Below are 24,292 nucleotides of genomic sequence, written 5' to 3'. Positions count from 1 at the left end.
GTGCCCAGTGCTGACTGTGTGCAGGGGACAGCCCTTGCAGCAGGGATGGGTGCCTGGTGGGCTTCCTAGGGCAGGGAATGTACCTGACTGCTCCCAGGGAGCTCCTGGGGGCACCCACCAGAACAGCAGAGGCACACGGACGCGGTTCTGCTCAGTTCTCTGCTTGCACACAAGAGCAGCCATCAGCCTTGCCCAAATAAGGTTTGTGCATGAGGGAAGGCAGTGGCTGGTGAGGTTTCTTTGCTTCGTAAGTTCCCCTTTTTAAGAACCACCACTTTAAAAAGAAAAACAGTTCCAGACAGAGCTGCCACTGCCTCTTTAGTCTTCACAGCAGCAAAAAGTGCATTTCTTTCCTGTGCACCTCCAACTTCCCGTTTGTTCCAAGCTCTGCAGTGGGAGCACCACGTACCTGATATGGAATAAGGCTTACAAGCAGCTGAGATCTCCCCAGGTGTCAAACTCAGATCTTCTGGAAGTGTGATAGTGGAAGGCTGGTTCAGCCTGGCTTTCTCCTCCCCATCGATGTTCATGTGCTGTACTGCATGTTCCTGTGAATACCATGGCAGTGATACTGGTGAAGCAGCTGGGTAACTTCAGAAGCCATATAGGGCATCTACTTTGCATAGATGAAATGCAGATGGCCTCTTGAAGGGAGCTAGGAATAAGCACGTGGCTCGCTTTTTTCCTTACAAGCAGACACCAGGACAGGATTGGCTCAGAGCCGTAGGACTGAAGCCCTCCTGCAGCCCCTCCAGGGCCCGTGGCTGCGCTGCCCTATGTGAGCATTCCCAGTTCCCATCTCCTCACCTCCTTTCTGTGTCAGGACATCTCCATGTCAGAGAGCAGTGTCATGGTGCAGGAGCTGACCCCAAGCCAGCAGGCAGCATTGCACAATGCTCACCAGATGTCAGTGTGCTGGGCTCACGTGGGGCCTTGCAGCGGTTTCTAAAAGCCCTGATGCAGCAGGATGCAGGTGGCCGAGCTGAGACTCCAGCGTGGGGCAGGGGCAAACCAGTGGAAGGTGTAGAAAACAGCTCCTTCTGACCCCTTTCCTGGAGAGCTGCAATCCATCTCTGGGAACTGATGCTGGAAACAGCATTTGTGACTCAGAAGAAAGGCAGTGTAACTTTAGGGAAGAGCTGAAGGGGCTCAGCTGCTGTATGCTGCCTCACATTGCTCTGTCTGTGACGTGAGACCACAATACGTGTCCTCTTGGAAAGCCTGCTGAGGTTTGCTGGTGGAAAGAGCCATGTCGGAGCACCCAGAAGTCATCTGGTGTTCGCGTTGAGTTGAAGGTGCTGTGCAGCCATCGCCACACAGAGCAATTTCCCCACATGAAACCGCAGTTTCCTTTCAGCGAAAACTCCCAAAATACATCCCAGTGACGTAACTACTACTTGGGGTTCTCGTGGCAGTCTGGACGCTGCAGAAAGCGTTGGGTTCAGAAGCCAGCTTGCAAACTATGGGAGAATAGCAGCCTAAAGCATTGGAGATGTTGAGGCTCCTCTTCCGCAGCAAGCCAAGGATCCAGGAGGCAAGTGTCTAGCTGTAAGGTATCTGCTGTGCACAGCCCTGTGCTGTCTCCTCTGCAGGACGCAGGGAGGATTGGGGAACCTCCTGCTCGCAGAGAGCCGGCCCTCGTCCTGTCTGCATTAACAACTTCTTTCTCACAGAAGTCATTTCTGATGGTAAAACTGCTTTCCTAGAAGTGTCTTTCCTAGGTGCTGCCAAAATTTGGGGACCAGAGCATGTGTGAAGCAACAGAAATTGCGACAGCTTCTGGTTAGTTGTTGATGAATAGGAAGCAAAATGCCAGAAGCATAATCTGCTTTTAGCTTTTGCATTTTTTTTCTTGCATTTCGATGTGACTGTCTCAACCGTCAAAGTGACAAAACGCGAGTAAAAACAAACCTGTCTCTTGGCTTCTGGTTCGCAAAAGCTTTCCTCAAAAAGGAGAAAGCGGGAAGGAGAATTCGGATTTTTATTTGGAGCGGCACGTGCCCCCAGCCCTGGCATGGGATGAGCCATCTGTGCTGGGAAGTTCACCAGAAGTCATCTCCTGCTCCGACTTCTGCAACTTCCTGTGCTCAGAGCTGCGGGCACACATGGCTGCGCTTTGCTTTTCCAGGAGCGCGGAGGTGATTTCCCCAGCGTGCAGGAATTTGCAAGATGGCCTCCCCTGGGGCTGCGGGCAGGAGATGGCTGCTGTTGTGCTGGTGGGGTTGGACCACAGGACCTGCGCTTGTGCAGCGGGTCCATGCCTGGCGGAAGGTGTCGGGGTGGGACAGCCCTTCCCCACACCCCCAGGGAGATGCAGCGAGGGAGGAAGGGGAAGAGGTGAACAAAGGGCCCCTCCGATGTGATTCAGTCCTTCCGGACTTTCAATCTGTCAGTTCTGAGCGCTGATCTGCAGCTTTGCCGCACCTCCTTTCCCTTGGGGCTCACCTTTCCTCTCCCCACTGGTGCTCCTGTGCTGCTTTCTGACTTGCTGGAGGAGCAGCAGGAGCTCGGGTCCCTCCTCAGGACTCTCCTGAACAGACCTGTGGGCTGAAGGCTTGCACCCTGGGGAAAACATTGCAAATATGTTTAGATTTTTCTGATCTGATTTTTTTGAGTGTTTTTTTCTATCTGAGCTTCAGCTCATTCTTCAAAACTAAACCAAAGGGCACCTATGTGATAGCATGTCTGCGTGTACTCATAAAAACATAACAGGTTTCAGGATCTAAGCTCTGTCCATCCAAAACTTCTTCCATGTCTGAGTTCTTATGAGGAGAAAGAGCCATATCCTAGCTGAGAAGCACTTATTTTCTAACCTCGCTTTAAATGTTCCTTAGTTTCACTGTAAGGTTTTATAGCATTGCATCTGGTCCCAAAGTGTACTCCAGTATCTCTACTGCTGCTCAAGCCTGCGTCGGCCTTGCCCTGCCCTGGAGGGATGCAGTGAGGTTCAGCGTTTGGACGTGTTCCTACGGCTGTTTCAGGAGTGCTGGGCCTCCCTCTTTGGCAGCAGTGCTTTGGATCACAGGGAGCACACGGATCCCATTGCCAGCACCACGCGTCCTTCTCCATTGCCTGTCGGAGTCTGTCCAAGGCTCCAACAGCAGCTGGCTCCTTCTGCTCTCCTGGAACCACCACCAGATCAGGGCGTGTAGTGGGACTGACCAGGGGCTGCAAGCAGCTCGCCCTCTGGCTAAACGAGTTTTCTGGGAAAGCTTTAGCAGAGTATTGCAGACCCTTTGTGCTGACACTTATTTATTGTTCCGCAGGCAAAGTCAGACATCACTTGGGTAGAGAAAGATCTGGTGGACTCCGCAGACAAGGTAAGAGAGCCTCTGGGAGAGTGGTGCGCTTAATGGCATTTGTCCTATGTCCTAGCACAGTATGAGGGGGAAGCATTGCTTGCAGGAATCCCAGCACCATCCCTGCCTTGCAGATTTACCTACAGAGCTGTCTCCGCTCATGGAAGTGCTCATGGAGCAAACAGCGCTTAGTCACTTGCTCATGTGACATCCCAGACTTGACTTCATCCTCCTCCTCCTTCCTGCCCACACCAACCCCCTTTATGTGCTGTCGTTCTTGTCTCCTGCCACATTCTGATCTTGTCAGTTTGCAGGGCTCTGCTGTTGAGCTGTGTGGACATCAGGTGGCTTCTTCAGGGAGCTGAGTGGTGGTAACCCAACACGTAACGTTGTCGTGGTCAGAACAAAATTTATCAGATCTAAATAGCTCCAGGTGCATCTGCAGAGAGCTGTTACTGCAGCTCCTGTGGTGATACGGAGCTTCCCTGGAAGTGGTGATGCTCATCTGCATCCCTGCAGAGCAAAGGAGGTGTCAGAATGAGCTGAGGTTCTGGAGAGCTCCTGTTGAGTGACTGTGCAGTGCTGTCCCGTGCTGCTCTGTGCCCCCAGCCCCTTGTTTTGGGCATTGTCACCAGGTGCTGAGGCTCTCCCTGCAGAGCTGGGACCGGCTGGCTTGCTGGCATTCAGTCATTTGATTCTTTCGTTACTGGTTATCAAAGAGCATGGTACAGGGGTGGAAGAGGCAGGACTGTCATAAATGGGCTCTCTGAGTCCCGTTTTCAGACTGTGTTCTGCAGAAATTCAGAAGTCAACAGCAACACAGGGTATTTCTAGTTGCAAAGATGTGTGGGTGTCATTGTACTCATCTCAAGGGGTTTCGTTTTTATCTATGCTCAGAGGGTGCTGCTGCATTAGACATTAGTCCAGACTCCATGAAAAGGTCAAAGGAGAACATGGGTTTGGAGGGGGAATGAGGCAAAAAGGATTGGGTTTGAAATAAAAATGAAGGGGTAGGTGTAAACCCTAATGGTGGCAGAAGGTTCACCATGGAATTGGTACCCACCACATCTCGCTGAGGGTGACCATCATCCCTGTGGGAGAGCCAACGGAAGTGCTGCCAGGCTTCTGCGTGGGGGTTCATTCATTTTTCTCTTCCTTTTAAAAGAGACAGAGGCTTATCAGCATATTCTCCTGTTGTGGAAATACCCAGTGTGAGCATGGCACACGGTGCTAGATGGAAGTCAGACTACACCATGCACATTTTCTGTCAGAGAGCATCTTTTCTGAGCCAGGGAAGGGAAATCGAATGTGAACACGGAGCTGTGAGATTTTTTTTAAAAAGCAAAACAGCAACAACAAAAAAAAGCCCCAACCACAAGTGCCACCAAGGAGCATGAACCTGCCTCCGTGTGACCGAATCGCTCATCTCCGCTACTCATCTGCCGGCGGGCTTTAACCACCCGCATCTCCTCGAGCGTGGCTGTGTGCTGGTGTCCGTGTGCCCATGCCCGAGCCTCCCCAGCTCCAGGAGCTCCCCGAGGTGGTCACTGGGACCCTGCGATGTTGAGCGGGATGGGAGAATGGAGAGGGACCCCAAGCTGCCCCGCATCTGCGCCTTCCTCACGCTGTGGCTGCACAGGAAGCACCGAGCGAAGCCCTGCAGCCTGCAGCTGCCGGCCCCCAGCCCGCTCCCCAGCCCGGTCAGTATGTAGGTTGCGTTGCCTGCTGCTCATCCTGGTGGGCCGATGCTTCAGATGAATGTTCTGGTTTGCTTTTGTCTTTGTGCCTTGTGGGCTGGTTTGCTTTGTGGTGCCGTTGTAAGAAACTCATCACGGTGCAGTGAAGGCTGTTGGTGCCGCGGCTCAGTGGCACGTGGGGGCTGTTGTGCTGGAGTTGTGTTGTGGTGTAGGATCTGGTCTCAGAGCTGCAGGTTGGGCTGCGGAGACCCTTTGCAGCTCACGGTGGGTTTTGCCATTGGCCAAGGCAAAGAGTTCCCACAGCTGTGGTATGAGGAGGTGTCTTGGATGTAGCAGATCGTGTACGTTTTCAATGTTCCTCTCTGCCGAAGTGTGTGAAGCTGCAGGGTGAAATACAAGGCAGCGACATGTAGGCTTGTTTTCTCTCATGAGTTTTCATGAAGATGGCAGGAGGGAGGGAAGGAGCCCAGCAGCCTGCAGGCAGCCCTGCTGTGACACAGCCAGCCTTCAGGGTGTTTGTTTTACTGTGCCTAATGGTTCACGTGACCCCACACAGCCCACATGGGCACCTGGAGGCCATGGAGACCTATAGGCCAACTGTTGGCTGAAGGTGGGAAGCTGTTCCCGACCAACAGCTGTCTGCCGTGAGCAAAGCCTCCAAACAAAACTAGAGCTGTAAGATGGCTGACTGAAGCTGAGAGATCACATGGAATGTGAGACCTTGTTGTCATAGAGGTTGTAATATCTTTCTTCACTGTGCTCACTGAGGTTTGCTTAGTGGGCATGGAGGAGATGAGTTGATGGTTGGACACGATGATCTTAGAGGTCTTTTCCAACATTTATGACTCTACAAGGGTGGCTTGACACTTTTAGATGATCTTAGAGGTCTTTTCCAACCTTCCATGGCTCTATGATTCTGTGACATAGGGGGAGCTCCTGTCTCATCACTCTCTCCATGTGCTCAGACTGTATTGTCCATGGCTCTCTCTGCCAGATCTGAGTATCTGGACATCACAGGATCCCGAGAGAGCAAAGCTACCAACAGACACGGAACAAAGCCCTATCTTACGTAGTGACAAGCCAAGCACAGGAGTGGGAAAGGAGGGGTGCTCAATGTTGTGCTGCAGGCAGCAACCACATCCGTGTGCTTTGCAAGGAGGAGCGAGGGTGGGAGCTCGGTGTGTGCGGGAGGCAGAGCCTGCAGCTCAGTTCCTGTTGTTTTCTAAAAGCTTTGATTAGGTGGGTTCCGGAGTGAGTATCTGAGTAGCTCTGGAAAACAAACTCTGATTTTCCCCCTGCTCGGCAAGGGGGAAATCTAACTAGTATCTAGTAAAAGAATGTGTTTTAAACAAAACATGTGCCAGAGACCTTGGCTTCCCCTCAATCTTTCTGAAGGTTTGAGTCTGTTAAAAGCATCATCTGTATGTGCTGAAGATGCACCAAGGCTTATGTTGCAGAGTTGCTCAGATTGCTGAGCAGATGGGCTCCAACATGTCTGATTTTTGCCAGCCCTGGCCATGTTTTGACAACACCACCATATTTTTGTGTTGTGGGATTTTTAGTGGCATAAACACTCCTGTTTTTGCCACCAGTGCCTTAAGGGTGCTTTCAAGCACTCATCTGAAATGCAGTTCAAAAGAACGCAACACCCCTGGTGCTGGGGAGAGTGTGGGGTTGTAATGGCGCTGCCTGGTGGAAGCCCACTGGGGACTGCTTTGTTCCAGATGTTGAAGCCAGGAGATAGCTGTGACCAGCTCTTATGGCTCTCTCAGATGTGGTTCCTGTGAGTCTGAAGCTGCAATCCTTGTTCCTTGACTCAATCAGACCTTTTTTCCCCTTGTTTAGTATATTCACAGCCAATCGTGTCCCCTCTTTTCCAGGGCGAGGGTGTTGTGAAGGAAATCAACATCACGCACCATGTGAAGGAGGGCTCTGAGAAGGCTGACCCTTCTCAGTTTGAGCTTCTGAAGGTTCTGGGACAGGGCTCTTTTGGCAAGGTGAGCTCGGTCCTTCCTGTGTGTCACGCAGATAAGTGGTGTTGAAAGCAGAGCTGACAAAGGGACTGTCCCCAGCATAACCTCTTTCCTGATTCTCACCGGATCGCAGACAGTGAGAATCTGATACGCTCACTTAGCAACTGACTGCTTCTAATTTGAAGGGCAGCTGTGGAGATGCCTCTCATCAAAGTCTGTGTGTCAGCACTGCCCCGGGGGTCTTTATGCAGCTGGTCAGGAGGAAAGAAGCGTGCAGTGCTGTGTGGGGCAGAGGGCTGGGGCATGCCTCTCTTCTCACGCTGATGCTATGTGCCAGGGTCTGGGTTTGGCCCGTTTGCTGTTTCCCTTCTGCGAAGGGGGAAGGAAGTAGCTTGTAATTTGTATCTGTTTCAAAGTGCAAATAACCCAGGTCTCTTGCAGACCATCTGCTCCTGTGTTAAGTCTTCATGTCAGTCAGCCACCAGCACAGCAAGGGCTAGTGCAGCAGTGATGCTGTGCATGTGCAGCAGCAGCTTTGTTGCAATGAATAGAGGACTTTTGAAGCTGTCTATAACCATGTGTTCTTCTGCCTCAGGTTTTCTTGGTGAGAAAAATAACACCACCAGACAGCAACCACCTCTATGCCATGAAAGTGCTCAAAAAGGCAACACTGAAAGGTAGGGGAGCCTTTCTGTGGTGTCCTATTGCTCCATGGGAAATTGCACTGCGAAAATGTCACCACCAGTCACTGCTAGCCCTGGGGTGATGGAGATTGGAAAGATCTGGCACCAGCTGCCTGATCCCAGAAAGCTTAGGGCTGGGGGTAAGGCTGACATCAGGCTCTTTGCTTTCTCCAGTGTCTGAATGTTCCTCTTTTCCCACAGTGCGTGACCGTGTAAGGACAAAGATAGAAAGGGACATCCTAGCCGATGTAAACCATCCCTTCGTGGTGAAGCTGCACTACGGTGAGTGTGGGGCTGGCTGGGACAGGTGTGCCTGCCACTGTCCCCAGCAGGTTCTGGGCACCTGCAGTGGCAGAGCCTGTGTCAGTCCATGTCCCTCAGTGGCTGTGTTGTGCTGGAGCCTTTACAATCCCCTTAAGACAAATCCTTTCCTGGAAAGGCCTTTGGTCTTGTGTTCACCCTTGAATGGGGAACCAGAAGAAGAAGTTTAAACATCAAATCCTTGGGATTAAAACATTACTTCAGGAGAAAGCAGAGTTAACTGGTCAAGTCAGAGCATGGCAGGATGAACGCTCTGACTCTGAGGAAGTTGAGGACAGCTTCTGCCCCTATAAATTGACCAGCATATTGCTTGAGAAACAGCCCTTCCAGTAGGGCATCAGTGGCTGAAAGGGAACAAATCCCACTTAAAATGATGCTTTTCTGCAGTACCAAGGGATTGAGTCCTTTTCAGCATCATGGGTGGGAGATCTGTTCTATCTCAAATAGTTACCCTACTTGTATTTAACCTAGTAACAACTCAAGGCATTTGCACAACTGAAGCCATTGGGATTTAAGTGATTAATGTCACACCATTGAGCTTTCCCTCAGTGGAGGGGTCTGATTCCTGCTCTGGCTTGTGTTTCAGCATTCCAGACAGAGGGGAAGCTGTATCTCATCTTGGATTTCCTCCGAGGAGGTGACCTTTTCACTCGGCTTTCCAAAGAGGTGGGTATACTTTGGCATCTTGGTGGGTTGCTGAGGCTCTCAGTTTGTGTGTTAATTGCCTGGAGGAACGACTGACCCTCAGAAAGTCCTTGACAGAGTTGGAAGGAGCTTCCAACCTGCTGCTAGCCCAAAGGAGGGGATGTCAGGAGCCCTGTCCCCTGGCAAAGCCTGGAAAACTTAGATTTAAAATGGCACGAGGGAGCAACATGAGTGTGAAGGGTACTGCTTGTCATGCTCCAAGGATTATAATCCCTGTCTCTTCCTGCAGGTCATGTTCACAGAGGAGGACGTGAAGTTCTACCTAGCAGAGCTTGCTCTGGGACTTGACCATTTGCACAGCCTGGGAATCATATACAGAGACCTCAAACCAGAGAAGTACGTGTGGTACAGATCTATGTTCAGTCCTCAGCCTGCAGTCAGAGCACAGCACAACCTTCTTCCACAAAACAATGCCTTGGGCCAAGCAGATGGAAGGCAGCAGAGCAGATCAGTAAGGCTCTTGCTCCTCACACCAGCAGTTTGAGCCAGGAGCACTGTGGAGGCAGCATGTGTGCACCACATGTCTGAGCATTAATCCTCAGCCAGTGCTGGGCTCCAGTTTTAAGCAACTGAGAACCTTCGGAGGAAAAAGGCCTCCGAGGAGACACACAGCAGCTGCACGACTGGGTTATTCCTACCTGAGACAGAGGAGGGATCGAAGTTAATGTAATCTGTGTGGCTCATTGGTTATATGTGAAGTTCAGTGTGTATAGAAGGGGGCTGCTTTCCCCCATTCATGATGATGGAGCTTGAAGTACAGTGATTGGAAAGATGGATACATTCCTCCTCTGGAGTTCTGGAGCATCTCTGACCAGCTCTGAGACACTTGCTGGTTCTCACCAGCCTTTCTTGCCACTAATAACTTGTTTTTTTCTTCCTTGCTGTAGCATCCTCCTGGATGAAGAAGGACACATCAAACTCACAGGTGAGGCGCTCCATAAAAACCTTGGTTCTTGAAACACAGAGCTTCTCTCAGACCTCCCTGCTCTGGGCTGTTGTGAAGAGCAGGTAGGCACATGCTGATGCTTTTTCTCTTTTGTAGATTTTGGCTTGAGTAAGGAAGCAATAGACCATGAAAAGAAAGCCTACTCCTTCTGCGGGACAGTGGAATATATGGCCCCAGAGGTTGTGAACCGCCAGGGCCACTCCCACAGCGCAGACTGGTGGTCCTATGGGGTGCTGATGGTGCGTAACTGGTGGGCTTGGAAACCTCAGCAGTTGTTCAGGGGCTAGCTGTGAAATACCATTAGGTGACTCCGTATCCAGCAGAGGTGCTGATGCCAGTGTCGGCCCTGGAGCAGGCTGTTGGCTGCTGTGCAGATCTGGTGCCACCATCTGGCAGCTGCTGGATCCAAGGGCTATGGCAGGAGTAGGCACTGCTGGAACACATCCCCACTACACACTGTGATACAAAGCTCCCTTCTGAGAATGTGATGCCTGCTCTCTTTTTCCAGAGCCAGGCTTTTGATCACTTGCAAGGCTTCTGCTAGCTGTGGAGAATTTCCAGATGAAGGTGTAATGAGATCTGTGCAGTCCTCAGACTTGCTCGTATATGTGACCTCCCCTTGTTCTCTCTCCCTCCCAGTTTGAGATGCTCACTGGCTCGCTGCCGTTCCAGGGGAAGGACCGCAAGGAAACGATGACCCTCATCCTTAAGTAAGAGGAGATTTGATGTGTGTATAGAGACAAGCCTGCTGCTCTTTCTCTAAGCATGCTGCAGCTGGTGTTCACGATGTAATGGCATTATTTGGCAGGTAGCTTCGTATCAACACTCAGTTTGAAGGGTGCAGTACAAAGTGCCAAACAGACTGTTGTACTTTCAGGGGTGGAGGTGCTGCTTGTGGGTTGGCTTCTTTATACCTGTAACTGATTGCATAACTTCTTCCCTAGAGCAAAACTGGGCATGCCTCAGTTCCTGAGCGCTGAGGCACAGAGCCTCCTGCGAGCCCTCTTCAAAAGGAACCCAGCCAACAGATTAGGTAAGGCATTTTTTGTTTCTGAATCCACCTGGTGCTGTAGCTGTGCCTCTCACATCGCTATTTGGTTGGCAGCATGCTGGCACTTGTGCTAAGTTAACAGGCTCTCCGTAATACCGATTATGTTGCATGCTTTGTGATAGCCTTCGCTTTGTTGGTGATCCTGATTAAATGTTAAGCGCTCTGCGGGTGCGTCTTTCAGGTTCTGGTCCAGATGGGGCAGAAGAGATAAAGCGTCATCCGTTCTACTCTACTATTGACTGGAATGTGAGTATCAGAAACACAAAAGCAAATTTCACCCCATTTAGCACAGTGATGCAGCTCTGCTGACTGTAGTGGTAACGCTTGCAGGCTGACCAGCCTGGGGAGTGCTACCAACCTATGTTTCCATCTTTCCTAATTATCCTTCCCGAAACTAAACTGCTGTTTGTCATGCAAGTAACTGTTTCATACTGAGTTGCCTATGACCTCACCCTGGTTTGATCTCTCAGAAGTAAGGTGCAGGTTTTAATTGGGTTTTGGCACAAGGATTGCCTTGCACAGAGTAGGAAGGGCTCAGGGAGGCATTTCTGGCAAGGAGCTGCATTGAACTCTGCAGAGAAACAGGACAATAACTGAACCTGCATTTCCCTGCATTGTATGTAGAACGCTTTCTTTTTTTCTTCATTAATATATGATACGTGGTAGAAACTTACAGAATTTCTCCACAAGGTGACTGAAAGGGACCCTTCTGGCCAGGAGGCTGTCCCTCCCACTGCTGAGCTGCAGTCTCAACACTGTTTCTAGCGTTGTAAACTTTCTTCCCAGCCTCTCATTCCTAGCAGTTATTAGCACCCTTCTGAGCACGTTCAACTATCACAGCACTTCCATGCTACCTATATTTTGCAGAAGCTGTACCGAAGGGAAATCAAGCCGCCCTTCAAGCCTGCTGTAGGCCAGCCTGATGACACCTTTTATTTTGATACAGAATTTACATCACGTACACCAAAAGGTTGGTATGAATTTATGAGTTCAGCTGAAGCCTGTGTGAAATAAAACAGCTTAATCATGGCTTGCCTGTGCCATCAGGGCAAGGATTGCCTCCTCCTAGCTGCTTCAGGGAAAAGGAGTCCCAGCCATATGCAGGGTGTTATTGGTAGCTCGGTGCTGCATGATATTGCTCTTGTCTGAGCCACAGCCACGAGGGGAAAGCTGCTGCTTCTGCTGCTACTCCTTTTCAAGTTTTCCTTCAACTCCTGTTGCAGATTCCCCAGGCATCCCTCCCAGTGCAGGTGCACATCAGCTCTTCCGCGGCTTCAGCTTTGTGGCCACTGGACTGATGGAAGACAGCAAGGTGAAACCTGCACAGCCCCCTCTGCATTCCGTGGTGCAGGTGAGACATGGGGACAGAAGAACAGCTGCTCTGAGACTTCAGTAACTCCAGAGTGGGTCTGCAGGAGTTAAAGGAAAGATATTCTGGTTTGAATTCTTGCATCCTAATGTTCTTTTGTTTCTACTGACTGTCACGTGCAGAGGTCAGCAGGGCACACTGAGTGTTTGCCTCCTTCTTGCCAGGTGGACTCAGGCTGTGTCGATGAGAGGTGCTGCAGGAATGCAGTGTGCTGCATGCAGATAGTGTTAGCCTACTGACCTATATTTGCCATGCTCTCCTTTCCTCTCTCTCCCCAGCAGGGAGGAGAGCTGTGGGATGTAGCAGACAGCAGTCTGTCACTTCACTTGGCATCGCAGTTAACTCATCATGTTGCACAAAGCGTTCCCTGAACTCTCCCAACTCATTTGCTCCCTGCTCTCTTGTTGCAGCAGCTGCATGGAAAGAACATCCAGTTCAGCGATGGCTACGTGGTGAAGGAGGCGATTGGTGTGGGCTCCTACTCAGTGTGCAAACGGTGCATTCACAAAACAACCAACATGGAGTATGCAGTCAAGGTCTGAGATTTTCAGTCTGATCTCCCTTGTTAGATTTCTGTTCATCCCTGTAATGACCAAAATAATAGCAAGGAATGAAATTGTTTTCCCTGATTTTGTGAGACTCAAATATACAATTTTGGGGCAAATGACAGGAAATGGATATAGCATAGTATGTCTGCAGTGCACTGGCACAGGCTGCTCAGAGGAGCTGTGGACCTGGAGGTGTCCAAAGCCAGGCTGGATGGAGCCATGGGCAGCCTGACTGGGTAGGGGGCAAGCAGCCCACAGCACAGGTTGGAACTGGATGGTTGTTATGATTTATCCCAGCAGGTGGCTGTGCACCACACAATCTGTTGCTTACTGGCCCCCTTCCCAGTGGAATGGGGGAGAGAATCAGAAAAAAACACCAAAGTAGAACTCATGAGTTGAGATGAAGATACAGAAAAGGATAATAGTTATGAGTATGTGTGTGTGTGTGTGTGTGTGTGTAAATGTATATAGCATGTGATGCACAAGCAATTGCTCACCACCTACTGACTAATGCCCAGATTTCCACTCACTGAGTGGAAGAGAGCAAGATGAATTCCCACTCCCTTCAAAACTCTCATTCACATGATGGTATGAAATATCCCTTTGGCCAGTTTAAGTCAGCTGATTAATTCCTGATTCTGTCCCTTCCCAGCTCCTTGGGCCCATTCAGCCCTTCTCTGAGAAACTGGAATGGCCTTGGTAATACAACACTGCTCAGCAACAACTATAAAAATTGGTGTGTTATCAACATTGTTTTTCTCTTAGAACCAAAACATAGCATCATACCAGCTACTCTGAAGAAAACAATTCTGTCCCAGCTGAAACTAAGACAATGGTCTTTAATGTCCCTTCCAACTCAACCAATGTGTTCTGCGCTTCTGTGATGAAACCTTCAGCTTGTTTGCTTTGTCCTGACCACTGTCCCATCCAGCTGTGAATAACCTCTACTCGTACCCCTGCAGGTTATTGACAAGAGCAAACGGGACCCTTCTGAGGAAATTGAAATTCTCCTGCGATATGGGCAACATCCAAACATCATTACGTTGAAAGATGTGAGTGTACCTTGAATGACTTCTCATGTACGTTGGGGTGAGAATGCCCTCCTAGCATGGGTACCCCAATGGCACTGCTCATTGGATCACTGTGGGGTAGGGAAGCATCCAATCAGTACCACCTCTCTGTTGTTGACTTCTTTCTTCTTCTTGGTGGTAGAAATACAACAGGGAAGCCTGGGAAGCAGTCTTTAATTAACCCCCTCTACATTTGCTTTGGTAGGTTTATGATGATGGGAAGTACGTGTATCTGGTGACAGAACTGATGAGAGGAGGGGAGCTGCTAGATAAAATTCTGAGACAGAAGTTTTTCTCAGAGAGGGAGGCCAGTTCAGTCCTACACACGATCTGCAAAACGGTGGAATATCTACATTCTCAAGGGGTGAGTATGGTTACATCTGCTTCCTTGGGTGCTTTGTATTGATGTTATGCCTTGTGTTGATGTTTTGGCAAGTCAGATAGAGGGCCAGAGCAGGGGCTGAAGATCTTGATGCAGCTTCAGTCCTTCTTGGGGCATGAATGTAGCATTGCCTTTGTTCTGCAGGTAGTTCACAGGGACTTGAAACCCAGCAATATTCTCTATGTGGATGAGTCAGGAAACCCAGAAAGCATTCGTATATGTGACTTTGGCTTTGCCAAGCAGCTGAGAGCTGAGAATGGTCTTCTCATGACTCCTTGCTATACTGCAAACTTTGTGGCACCTGAGGTAAGCGCCTTGCTGACTTGAGGCTTCAGTAGCTGTCATTTCCCTCCCCCAGACTGTGTTCTAATTCGGCACGGATTGGTCTAATTGTGCCTGTTCTGGCATATTTTGTCTTGGATTAGTTAATTAGAAAAATAACAATACCTACAGTACAGAATAAAATGGGATCCCCAGTGCAGTCCTCCAGCTTGTGCTGTCCATATTGCTGGGGCTTTGTGTAGGGAAATGAGATGCTAAAATCCCAATGATTTCATAGGCTGCTTCTCATCCTGATTAACTGACCTGTTAAAAGGAGTGGGATTACTTTCCCTCCAGCTATCTTGGTGTGGAAGAAAGAAAAAGAGATGGAAAGCAGTGGATAATATATGCAGTGTCATCACTTTGGAACATAGTTTCTTTCTTACTTGTCATTTTGATGCAGCTGGGAGGGTTACTCTGTTCCGTGAAACTGAAGTCTGATATGAATGCTGACCTTTAGTCCACGTCTTTGCTGTTCAGTGGGGCTTTAGCAGCTTTGCACCAAGCCTGCACAGGGGGCTTATGCTGCTCTTCACAAGCTGAAACAAGCTCAGCAACCAGAACCAAACATATTTCTTCTCCTTTGCATATTCCAGGTACTGAAGCGACAGGGCTATGATGAGGGCTGTGACATCTGGAGCCTGGGAGTCCTCCTTTACACTATGCTTGCAGGGTAAGTGCCTCTCTCCGTGGCTTCTTGCTGCCCAGAACCACTCCTTGGCCTGGGTACAGGATGGTAAATGTCGTTCTTGCTCTCATCTCTCCTCAGCTGTACTCCATTTGCAAACGGACCCAGTGACACTCCAGAAGAGATCCTGACTCGAATAGGCGGGGGAAAGTTTTCTGTCAGTGGAGGCAACTGGGACACTGTTTCTGACATGGCCAAGGCACGATGTGGAGTCTGCATTGTATTACAGGGTGGGGTCAGGCAAATATGATGCAGGTTCAGAGCAGGTTGGGAAGGGAGAGTAGAGGGGAGTGGAGAAAGGCAGTAGTGTGGCTTCTGCCCTGTGTGCATCTTCCTCATGAGCAGCTCAGCAGTGTGCCTCTGCCTGCTTTGTTCTAGCTCAGGCTGTGAAAATTTGCATGCAGCAATAACCTCGTGCCTGACTCACACTGGGTTTGTTGCTGTGTTATACCTCCCAGGCCCACTGAAAACATATTTTATACAAAAGGAGCCTGATATCTGAGGTCCTTAAACTTGGCTTCTGAACTGAAATCTCAATTTGGGAACAGGTGGGCGGCATTTTTTCTTTTAAAGTATGAAGTCTTCAGATGTCTGACTTTCCAAATGATTCTCTTAGGATCTGGTATCAAAGATGCTTCATGTAGATCCTCACCAGCGCCTGACAGCCAAGCAGGTCCTGCAGCACCCATGGATAACACAGAAGGACAGCTTACCCCAGAGCCAGCTGAATCACCAGGATGTCCAGCTGGTAAAGGTACAGAGTGGGCTGGGTTCCTTGTCCCTGAGCTCTTTAGAAAGCAGTCATCCTGGTGTGGGCAGAACAGATTGGAAGGTCGTAGAGCTGTGAGCTGGGGAGGCAATGCCAGTGTTTGAGGCAGGAAAGCTTATGAAGGTTCTTTGAAAAACTGACTGCACAGGTCCAGAGAGTGGTGTTGAATGGAGTTAGATCCAGCTGGCAGCAGTCACAGATGGTGTTTCCCAGGGTCTGGTACTGGGGCCAGCCCAGTTTAATATCTTTCATGATGATCTAGATGAGGGGATTGAGTGCACCCTCTGGAATTTTGCAGATGGCACCAAGTTAGGACAAAGTGTAAATCTGCCTGAGGATAGGAAGGCTCTACAGACGGATCTGGACAGGCTCATTGATGGGCTGAGGCCAATGGGATGAAGTTCAGCAAGACTTTGGACACAGTAGCCCCATGCTAATGCTACAGGCTTGGAGCAGCATGGCAGAGAGTTGCAAGGAGGAAAAGGACCTGGGCCAAGTGTCAACCATGAGCCAGCGGAGTGCCCAGGTGGTCAAGAAGGCCAATCTTGGCTGTGTCAGCAGTAGTGCAGCCAGAAGGAGCAGGGGTTGATTGTCCCTCTGTACTTGATGCTGGTGAGGCAGCACCCCGTGCTGTGTTCAGTTTTGGTCCCCCTCTACAGGGAAGACATCAAGGCCCTGGAGCATGTCCAGAGAAGGAAATGGATTTGTGAGGGATCTGGAGCACAGTGCTATGGAGAGCATCTGAGGGAACTGGGATGGTTCTATCTGGAGAAGAGGAGGCTCAGGGAGACCACATCACTCTCTAAAGTTCCCTGAAAGGAAGTTGTAATGAGATGGTGGTCAACCTCTGCTCTCAGGTAGCATAGGTAGGATGAGAGGTGATGGCCTCAAGGTGTTCCAGAAGAGGATCAGATTGAATATTTGGAAAAATGTCAGAAAGAGTGGTAATACATTGGAACAAACTGCCTAGGGAGGTGGTGGAGTCATCATCCCTGAAGGTGTTTGGAAAACATGGAGATGTGGTATTGATGGACACGGTCAGTGGGCATGCTGGGAATGGGCTGGGGTTGGACATGGTGTTCTAGAGGTCTTTTTCAAATCTCAGTGATTCTATCATTCTATGAATGGCATGTCAATGAGGGATAGAGATTTAAAGAAAAACAGCAAGATGGTCCTGGCTTTGTTTATGGCTCCTCTGCTCCCTCCGCTTGTAAAGCATCTCCCGCACCTGAATGATCACTCTTGTGTCTTCTCTCCAAGGGGGCAATGGCTGCCACATACTCTGCACTGAACAGCTCCAAGCCGAGCCCTCAGCTGAAGCCCATCGAGTCTTCCATCCTGGCACAGCGGCGGGTGAAGAAGCTCCCCTCCACCACCCTGTGAGGATGGGGCAGTGTGGGGTGGTTACACCAGACTTTGCACAACTACTGAGGTGTGGCAGGACATAGGGCAGTTGGTGCCTGCCCCTTGAGGACTTGTTCTCAAATCCACGTCAAGGCCAAGTGCCTTCTGCCTGCAGTAGACTGGCTCCTCCTTGTGTGGACTGATCTTTGCTGAGAGAACTTCACTGTAAAACTTTTTTGAAGTGTAAATTGTTGATTTTTAAAGACATCCATCTGTGTATATGAGAACTAGAATGTATAACTGATGTCAAGTGGCACTAAAAAGCAGCTCTGATTCACCCTTTCCCATGTAGGGCCATATATTTGTTGTAGCTATATAATTTCAAAAAGGTAGAGATCATCTAGAGAGAGTCCAGCAGAGGGCCACAAAGATGATTAAGGGCCTGGAGCCCAGAACTGGTTGTGGTATTCCAGACGTGGCCTCTCCAGGACAGAGCAGAGGGGCAGGATCACCTCCCTCGTCCTGCTAGCCACGCTTTTTTTAATTCATCCCAGGTTACCACTGGCCTTGTTTGGCCACCAGGGCACACAGATCTACAGAGCTGTGTCATTTGTCCCGTGACAGGCAAACCAGCAGTACTGTAGCAAGGCTGCATATTGGGCCACCTCCTCTCAGGTGTATTTACACCACTTTGCAGTGGGAAATAATGAGACCTAGTTAGGACAAGGCAGGAATCAACAGGAAAGGTGGCAGGATGTGGGCTGCGGAGGGGAACTCCTTCTCTCAGGGCATTTTAGTGTTAATAGAAACCAACGCTTTGAGTTGAACTGTGCTAGAAGTAAATCCCAGACCCACTCTCACCTGCAGGCCAGCGCTGGAGCTGCCCCAGTGCTGGCAGATCAGAATCGCAAAGGCTATGGGTGCACAAGGGTGTGACTGAAGTCAGCAAGCATCCTTGTGCGAATTTCTGCTACGGGCAAGTTTTGATTATTAGTTCCCAATCAACCAAGTGCTGTTACTTTTTAAATTCCAGTGCTCAATAAAAAAGGACGTGTTGATTTCTGTGTATGAGAGCTGTGGGTATCTGCGTGACCAGGCGGCTCCTTGCTCCCTTTGTGGTTTTCTCTGACAGCATTAAGCCTTTCCCAAAATATAGAGGGATTAATTGCTATCATCTGAATGGAGGTCACATTACTCAGAGTGAAAATGGGGCTCCTTCAACCTGCTGTCCTATAGGTCCATAGGAAAGCTTTGGCAAGCTGAAATCTGGGATCCAGCTTCTAATCACGGAGTCTACCTGGAATTATTCAGCTGTGCCTAGGTACTGTGTTAACCTGCAGCCAAGTGGCCTGGAGATAGCAATGAGCATCTCTCTCTGTGTAAATGCAATTTCTGTGTAGGAAAGGCTGAGCTTTCCCATTTAGGAGCATAAATCAGCAATGTTTTCTGTTGTTGAAGGGCTGACCCAGCTGAGAGACTGTTTTCCTTCTTCCCACTGTGTGAAGCAGCCATGCCTTCCTGTTAATGATGTGGTTCTGACCTGTCAAATTAAATGGAGCATAAATAAATGCATTTTGGCCTGGTAACTGTTCCCACCAAGAGTTCTTGGGCTGTTTGGAAACTGAAGTCTGGTAACTCTCTAAGAAATCATCTTTTTTCCTTAGTGAAATGCAGCACAGCTCCATGCACCCTCTTTGTATCAGTTTATGCAGTTCTAACTTCTTCCTGCAGATTTGCCACCAGTCACTGACTGGCTGGGATGAGCCCAGGATGGGTTGGCCTCAGGGTGCCACCAGCCCCCAGCTGGGCTTCAGGATGCTTTGGGATTGTGGGCACACGCCAGGATGTGGGGCATGTGCTGTGCTTTCATGTAACATTCAACAATGTAATCCCCCTTTGAAAGCAAAGACAACATTTTAAACATATCAACGTCTTTTTCAAGTACGGGGGGAGGCAATGAATAAAACCTTCATTCATCTATGGAAGCTGGAGGTCTACTGCCACTCCATTTTCTTGCTCTGGTTATTAACACATCAAGCTGTCTCACCACTCAGCGCAGCTCACTTGCTGCCTTTCTCCTTTGTGCGGTGCCGGAACACCTGCCATTAATACTAATTCTGCTCTGGAGAGAAACTCCCTTTCAGATATGCTTGTCTGAAAATAAATTGACATGTAAAAGGTCTCCTTTGTCAGGAAGTGCTTGTAAAATGCTGGAGTAAGTAGCCGATCGCTTACAAAAGGAGCCACTGACTCTTTAAATGATGCGTGTGAAGGGGGTTATAAATGTTAAATATGGGGGTGATGTTGTAAATGGGCCAGCAACTCGAGAAGGGTCACATAGCTGCATTCTCTGTTTAGTATTAGACTTTAAGAATTGTGGCATTTGGTTTTTTTTTTTTTCATCTGAATCTGTAGCAATAGAAGCACTGCACTGACTATGGGTGAAGCCACTTAGAACCCATTTGGAGTAAACTCTTTTTGTTTTTGAAGAAGCACTGTGCAACAAAAACTGAGAGCATTGGTGATGAGAACTTTGATTTGGACATTTAATGAGGTCCAAGGTGCTCTTGTTTTTCCTGGGACAAAAATTGGTATTGCTTTCAGTTAGGAAGCAGCAAAAGAATCCTTGGTTGGAGCATCTGTTCCATCACATAGCAGCAGCGTGAGACAGTAAGAGGTAAATACTGGTATTTTTGAAAAAATAAAGGTTTTCTTTGAGTTCCCCACACCCTGCAGAGCCTGTGTCTCTGTCTTAAAAAAAATCTGTAAGTTCTTGTAAGGTCCCTTCCAACTCAAACAGTTTTATGATTCTATGATTCTTTGTGTCAGGTTTGGCAGTGGGAGAATGCTGGGGTCTGGCTCTCAGCTGCTGCTCACTGGTCCCTGAGTCCCTAAGAAATCATTCACTTCATAATTAAGAACAAGCTGAAATATGTTTGGGGCTGAAGGAACAAAAGTGGAATGTGCCAATTACACCAACCCTTCTAGATGAGCTGGCTTATCAAGAGAGCACAGACTCTGTGTGATGGTATCTCCAATGCTGTCTTATTTTTAAACAGCAGATGGTGTTAGAAACCTGTAGCAGGTTTCTAGGTTTCTAACGTCTTTGGTGTGATGGGAAAGATCAGCAGTGGCAGCGCTTTCTCATTTCCCAAGATGATAACTGAATGCTGCCCATCGGCAGGGAGATTTATTGCAGAGGGAAAAACTTTGCAATCACACATGTTCATATGGAAGAAAGCAATTCTAGTTGACATTCTGGTTATAATAAAAGGAGCTTGGTAATGTTCTTCATGATGCTCTGTTAGCACCTGTAGAAGAAAGCTGCAGGAGTGTGCTGTGCTCACTGTGTGCTTCAAACCCTGCTCCAGTCTTCTATTGCCTATTGCTTTCCTGTATATGATAATAGCGCTTCACAAGCTTAAAGTGTTTTATAAACATTTAATTACTGTTGCATTTGACTCAAAGCCAGGAATCTCTCATTCATCTGCATCTTGCAAGGTCTGTGAAAATGATATTCAAATTATGGAATTACAACAAGGGCTGAGTTCAGACTTCACTTACAGGAGCCTCTGCCAGCACAGATTTGTGAGCATCATTTCCAGAGCTGCAAGGCAAATTCCTTCCTCCTCTGCCTGAAGTCATCAGAGAATGATTTTGTTAATGATTATTTGCTAAATGTCACTCTCTTCCTGCTCACTACTCTACTAGGGCTTCTCCACTCCAATTTCTACAGGAGACCCTGAGTGCTCCATACCTGCGGGTGCCCTCTGTTCTCTGCATGGCACAGGTAAGATTTTTCCAGAAAATGGCCAAAAGTGTTTGTTTCCATCAGAACAATGCCCTGGGTGAGGATGTCCATGGGCACATTCTGGTTTCCTGCATGGAGTGCAGTGGCGGTGCCTCCTCAGCTTCCGTGCCTCATCCCTCTGCAAAGCACAGATTTCAATAATTTGGAAAGGCGTGAATTCATATTTGAAGGGTCTCCTCGAGGAGAAAGGATACTCCCTGATAAATCAGAGGGGGTATACCCAGTCCGGCAGTCCCCAGATGTAGAAAAAGAAACAAACAGAATTTAAAATTACTTTACCATCATTCAGCAGGGCCTTATGTGCAACTTGCATGAAACAAAAACACTTTTTGTGCAACACGTACAGTAAAAGACATTTTTGAGAGTTCTTTGGGGATTGTTTGTAGTTTTTTTAGGAACAATCCCATAAACTCTACCACAGCTCTACCACTGCCTGAGATGTTTACAGGGCACAGCAGGACCCCAGGGTGCATTCCAGCCCTTTCTCACCCAGGACACCTGCTCCATCCCTCCCAGCTGTCTGCCTGCCTCATTTATGTCAATTAGGGATTTAATGCTGCCTGATTTAATTGGCCTGACTTTCCCCTCTTGTAGCAGCCCCATGGGCTGGGATGAGCACATTCTGGCTGGGACTACACAGAGCACAATGACCTGCTTGTTGCCATTGGCTGCTGTGGTAAGGTTGCTGACTTCCTGCAGTGCTGGGATTCACGTGATGAATGTCACTGCGGTAATTCTGAGGGTTTGGGGAACCTGTGCAGGCTAAGCCCCCTAAGCTGGCATCCCCCCATCAAAATTTCCATCCTCTGTAAATGGAGGTCTCCAAGAGCTGTGTTTTGGGCCTTTATGGGCAGAGCCAGCCTGACTACATTTCCCCTTCAGGAAGCAGAGCAGCCAGAGTGAAGCTCCTTTGCCATTCTTCCAACCACGGAATTACAGGAGCAGAACTGAGCTCCTGCCTCCCTCAGCTCCTTCCTTGTGTTTGCCTGATGAGTTATGAGGCCTTTCTTCATCTCTCAGCAGAAATGCGGGTTCCCCAAGCAGCCAGTCCACAGAGGCATAAATATTAAACAGCAACAGTACCATCTAGTGACTCCGACTTATGGAGCATCTTCTACAAAGGGGATGAAGAGATCTGTGGGCTGAGGAGCCCAGGAGTGGTCATAGCCTTGCATGTGTCATATCTCTGGGTTCATTTGGGTTTGGAAAACCATCTGGGCAGCAAAGCAAAGCAACACTTCCCTGGGAGACGATCCCCGCTTTGGCCTCTTGACTCCCCGCTGAACCCAGCCTGACCCACGCTCCCTCTGCTGGGAATGAACCAATTTACTTAATGTGTTCACAACTTCACCCGCAAGCACAGCTGCAAATCCAGGCAGATGCATGAGATGGAAATTTGAGCTGCAGCTCAAATTTTTGGTCCTGATGAACCAGTTCTGATGGGCCAGGAGTGAAATCTGGAACTGGACACACAAAATAAATAGACACAGTTCCATTACTGCATCGAAACCAGGCCTAAAATCAAGCATAAAGGGCACATGAGCTCAAAAGACTCACTCCAAGCAGATCTGAAATTACATATTCTCCTTCACAGCTGAAGGGAGGAAATCAAATTAGAGCATTTCTCCATCAGAGCACATTAGTCTCTGTGCAGCTTGTTATGCTTCACCAGCGCTGTGTGAGCACTGGAGCTCTCCCTGCACACTGCTACACATCCGCGGCATTGCCACGTTGGCAGAGGCTCTGGGATTCTTTGCAACATGTGCGCGTTGCCTCCTTCCCACTCAAAGAGACAGTTATTGCATGCACAAAAATGCAGTGTTGCTGAACTTAAATGCTAAGACACGATGGCAAGTCCTAAATGCCATTGGAATTTGTGTAAGAAATTGTTTTGCCATCTAATCTACTGTGTCCCCTCTTTGCTATCAGGGGCGCAGTGCTGCCCTACGTCCACTCGCTCGTGGGCTGACGGGCGCCTGACAATTTTCTGGTTTCAAATTAAATAGAAAACTAAATTAGCAAATTAATTGTTTGCTGTGTTTTTCGTTGGTCCCCATCAGCTGCCTGAGCCAATCCCATTCCCTGCACAGCAGTCCTGAGCAGGAGGTGGAGTTCCGCTCCGGTCCTGCTATCTACCAAGTGTCAGTCATGTTAATTTTAAATTACTTTTGTACAGCTTGGTGTCAAAACGATTAAAGCATGAAAAGAAAAAACTGAACTAGAGAGAGAGAACAGGGGGGTGAGAGAGAATGAATAATTTACCTTGCATTTACAGCAAGGACATTTATATTTCTTTAACTCCTCAACTCTGAGAAGCTGAAACTTTATATTTCCTTGGCTGTGACCTGCACAGCACTGCTGTGCTCTGGATCCTTGCTATCTGCAATAACCATTTGCAGCACAAAGGTGTACCATGATCTGAGTTTGTCCCAGGCAAGGTTTGCTCAGCTCTGCACTCACGATTCATTGTCATTCCCTGTACAAAAGCCACCCACTCACCTGCAGACCTGTTCCCTTACTGCTCTGCACTCAGCTGGGCTCACCCCATAACCGGTACATGCTGTGCTACCACAACACAGCTCTGTGCCACATGGTGCACTCTCCAGTGAGGAGCCGGGGAAGAGGAAAGGGCCTCAGCTGCAGCAAATGGGAGCAAACAACACCACCTCCTTTTGACTCCCCCAGATTTGTGCTGTCTACGCTCAGAGCACGGAAATTGTGTGGTTTTGCACATTTTAGGAGCTGTGACTGGGCTGCAGTGTTGCATGGGATTTCACTTAAGCATGCAGACACGAAAATGTTTCTTTCATTAATAGTGGGATTCCCTTCCCATGCTAATGTTGCTTCAGCTGCTGACTCACAAATAAATCATTTAACTGTCTTTCCCATTTGGGAAGCTCCTTTAATTCCCCTCATCCTCTGCCAGAGGCCTAGCAGGAGGCTTGAGAGCTGACGAGCAGAGCTTCCTGCTCAGTGGTTCAGTGACGTCACCCAGCCGTGTTCCAGGGGAGCACAGTGATCGCTGTACCCGCAGCTTCCCCTGCCCAACGCACTCAGCGTGGGAGCAGCAGCCTTCTGCTTTGCTGGATGCTGCCAGTTCGGGTCCAGAGCGATCTCTGCTCACCCATAAAAATGTAAGCCTGAACATTAGGAATACAGGTATGAAAATTATACCTGACTCAGTAATTATTTAAAGTTAAGCACAAGCCTCAACCAGGTTATCTTTTCCTTTTTTTTTTTTTTTTACTTAATCAAGTGCTTCTGTGATTCTACCTAGTGCTGAAAACTAACATGATAGCAGGAGAGGGATTCATA

The 24,292-nt window shown here is 48.8% G+C and overlaps 1 protein-coding gene across 3 annotated transcripts in view; it reads left to right on the top strand.

The window, feature by feature from the left end:
- The window catches only part of RPS6KA1 (ribosomal protein S6 kinase A1), a 28,520-nt gene extending 9,768 nt beyond the window's left edge, over positions 1-18,752 (top strand). The window contains exons 1-22 of one of the 3 annotated variants that reach the window (XM_031595130.2): positions 314-1,534; positions 3,267-3,320; positions 6,877-6,993; positions 7,565-7,646; positions 7,854-7,934; positions 8,560-8,639; positions 8,908-9,014; positions 9,566-9,603; positions 9,721-9,863; positions 10,264-10,334; positions 10,569-10,657; positions 10,857-10,921; positions 11,543-11,645; positions 11,899-12,026; positions 12,455-12,580; positions 13,555-13,644; positions 13,868-14,026; positions 14,189-14,350; positions 14,962-15,038; positions 15,135-15,252; positions 15,670-15,807; positions 17,083-18,752. In XM_031595130.2, coding sequence (XP_031450990.2) covers positions 1,493-1,534; positions 3,267-3,320; positions 6,877-6,993; positions 7,565-7,646; positions 7,854-7,934; positions 8,560-8,639; positions 8,908-9,014; positions 9,566-9,603; positions 9,721-9,863; positions 10,264-10,334; positions 10,569-10,657; positions 10,857-10,921; positions 11,543-11,645; positions 11,899-12,026; positions 12,455-12,580; positions 13,555-13,644; positions 13,868-14,026; positions 14,189-14,350; positions 14,962-15,038; positions 15,135-15,252; positions 15,670-15,807; positions 17,083-17,205 — 2,193 coding nt within the window. In that variant the 5' untranslated portion in view covers positions 314-1,492 and the 3' untranslated portion in view covers positions 17,206-18,752. Of the gene's footprint in view, positions 1-313; positions 1,535-3,266; positions 3,321-4,566; positions 5,000-6,876; positions 6,994-7,564; positions 7,647-7,853; positions 7,935-8,559; positions 8,640-8,907; positions 9,015-9,565; positions 9,604-9,720; positions 9,864-10,263; positions 10,335-10,568; positions 10,658-10,856; positions 10,922-11,542; positions 11,646-11,898; positions 12,027-12,454; positions 12,581-13,554; positions 13,645-13,867; positions 14,027-14,188; positions 14,351-14,961; positions 15,039-15,134; positions 15,253-15,669; positions 15,808-17,082 lie in introns of those variants that run through there. The other 2 variants (XM_031595127.2, XM_031595128.2) reach the window with 2 other exon arrangements.
- Positions 18,753-24,292: the final 5,540 nt, after the last annotated feature.

This window comes from Phasianus colchicus, chromosome 24, assembly GCF_987193195.1.
Source record: "Phasianus colchicus chromosome 24, bPhaCol1.hap1.1, whole genome shotgun sequence".
Lineage (NCBI taxonomy): Eukaryota > Metazoa > Chordata > Aves > Galliformes > Phasianidae > Phasianus > Phasianus colchicus.
The sequence above is the reverse complement of the archived record's forward strand: the minus strand, read 5'-3'. Positions and strand labels throughout refer to the sequence as shown.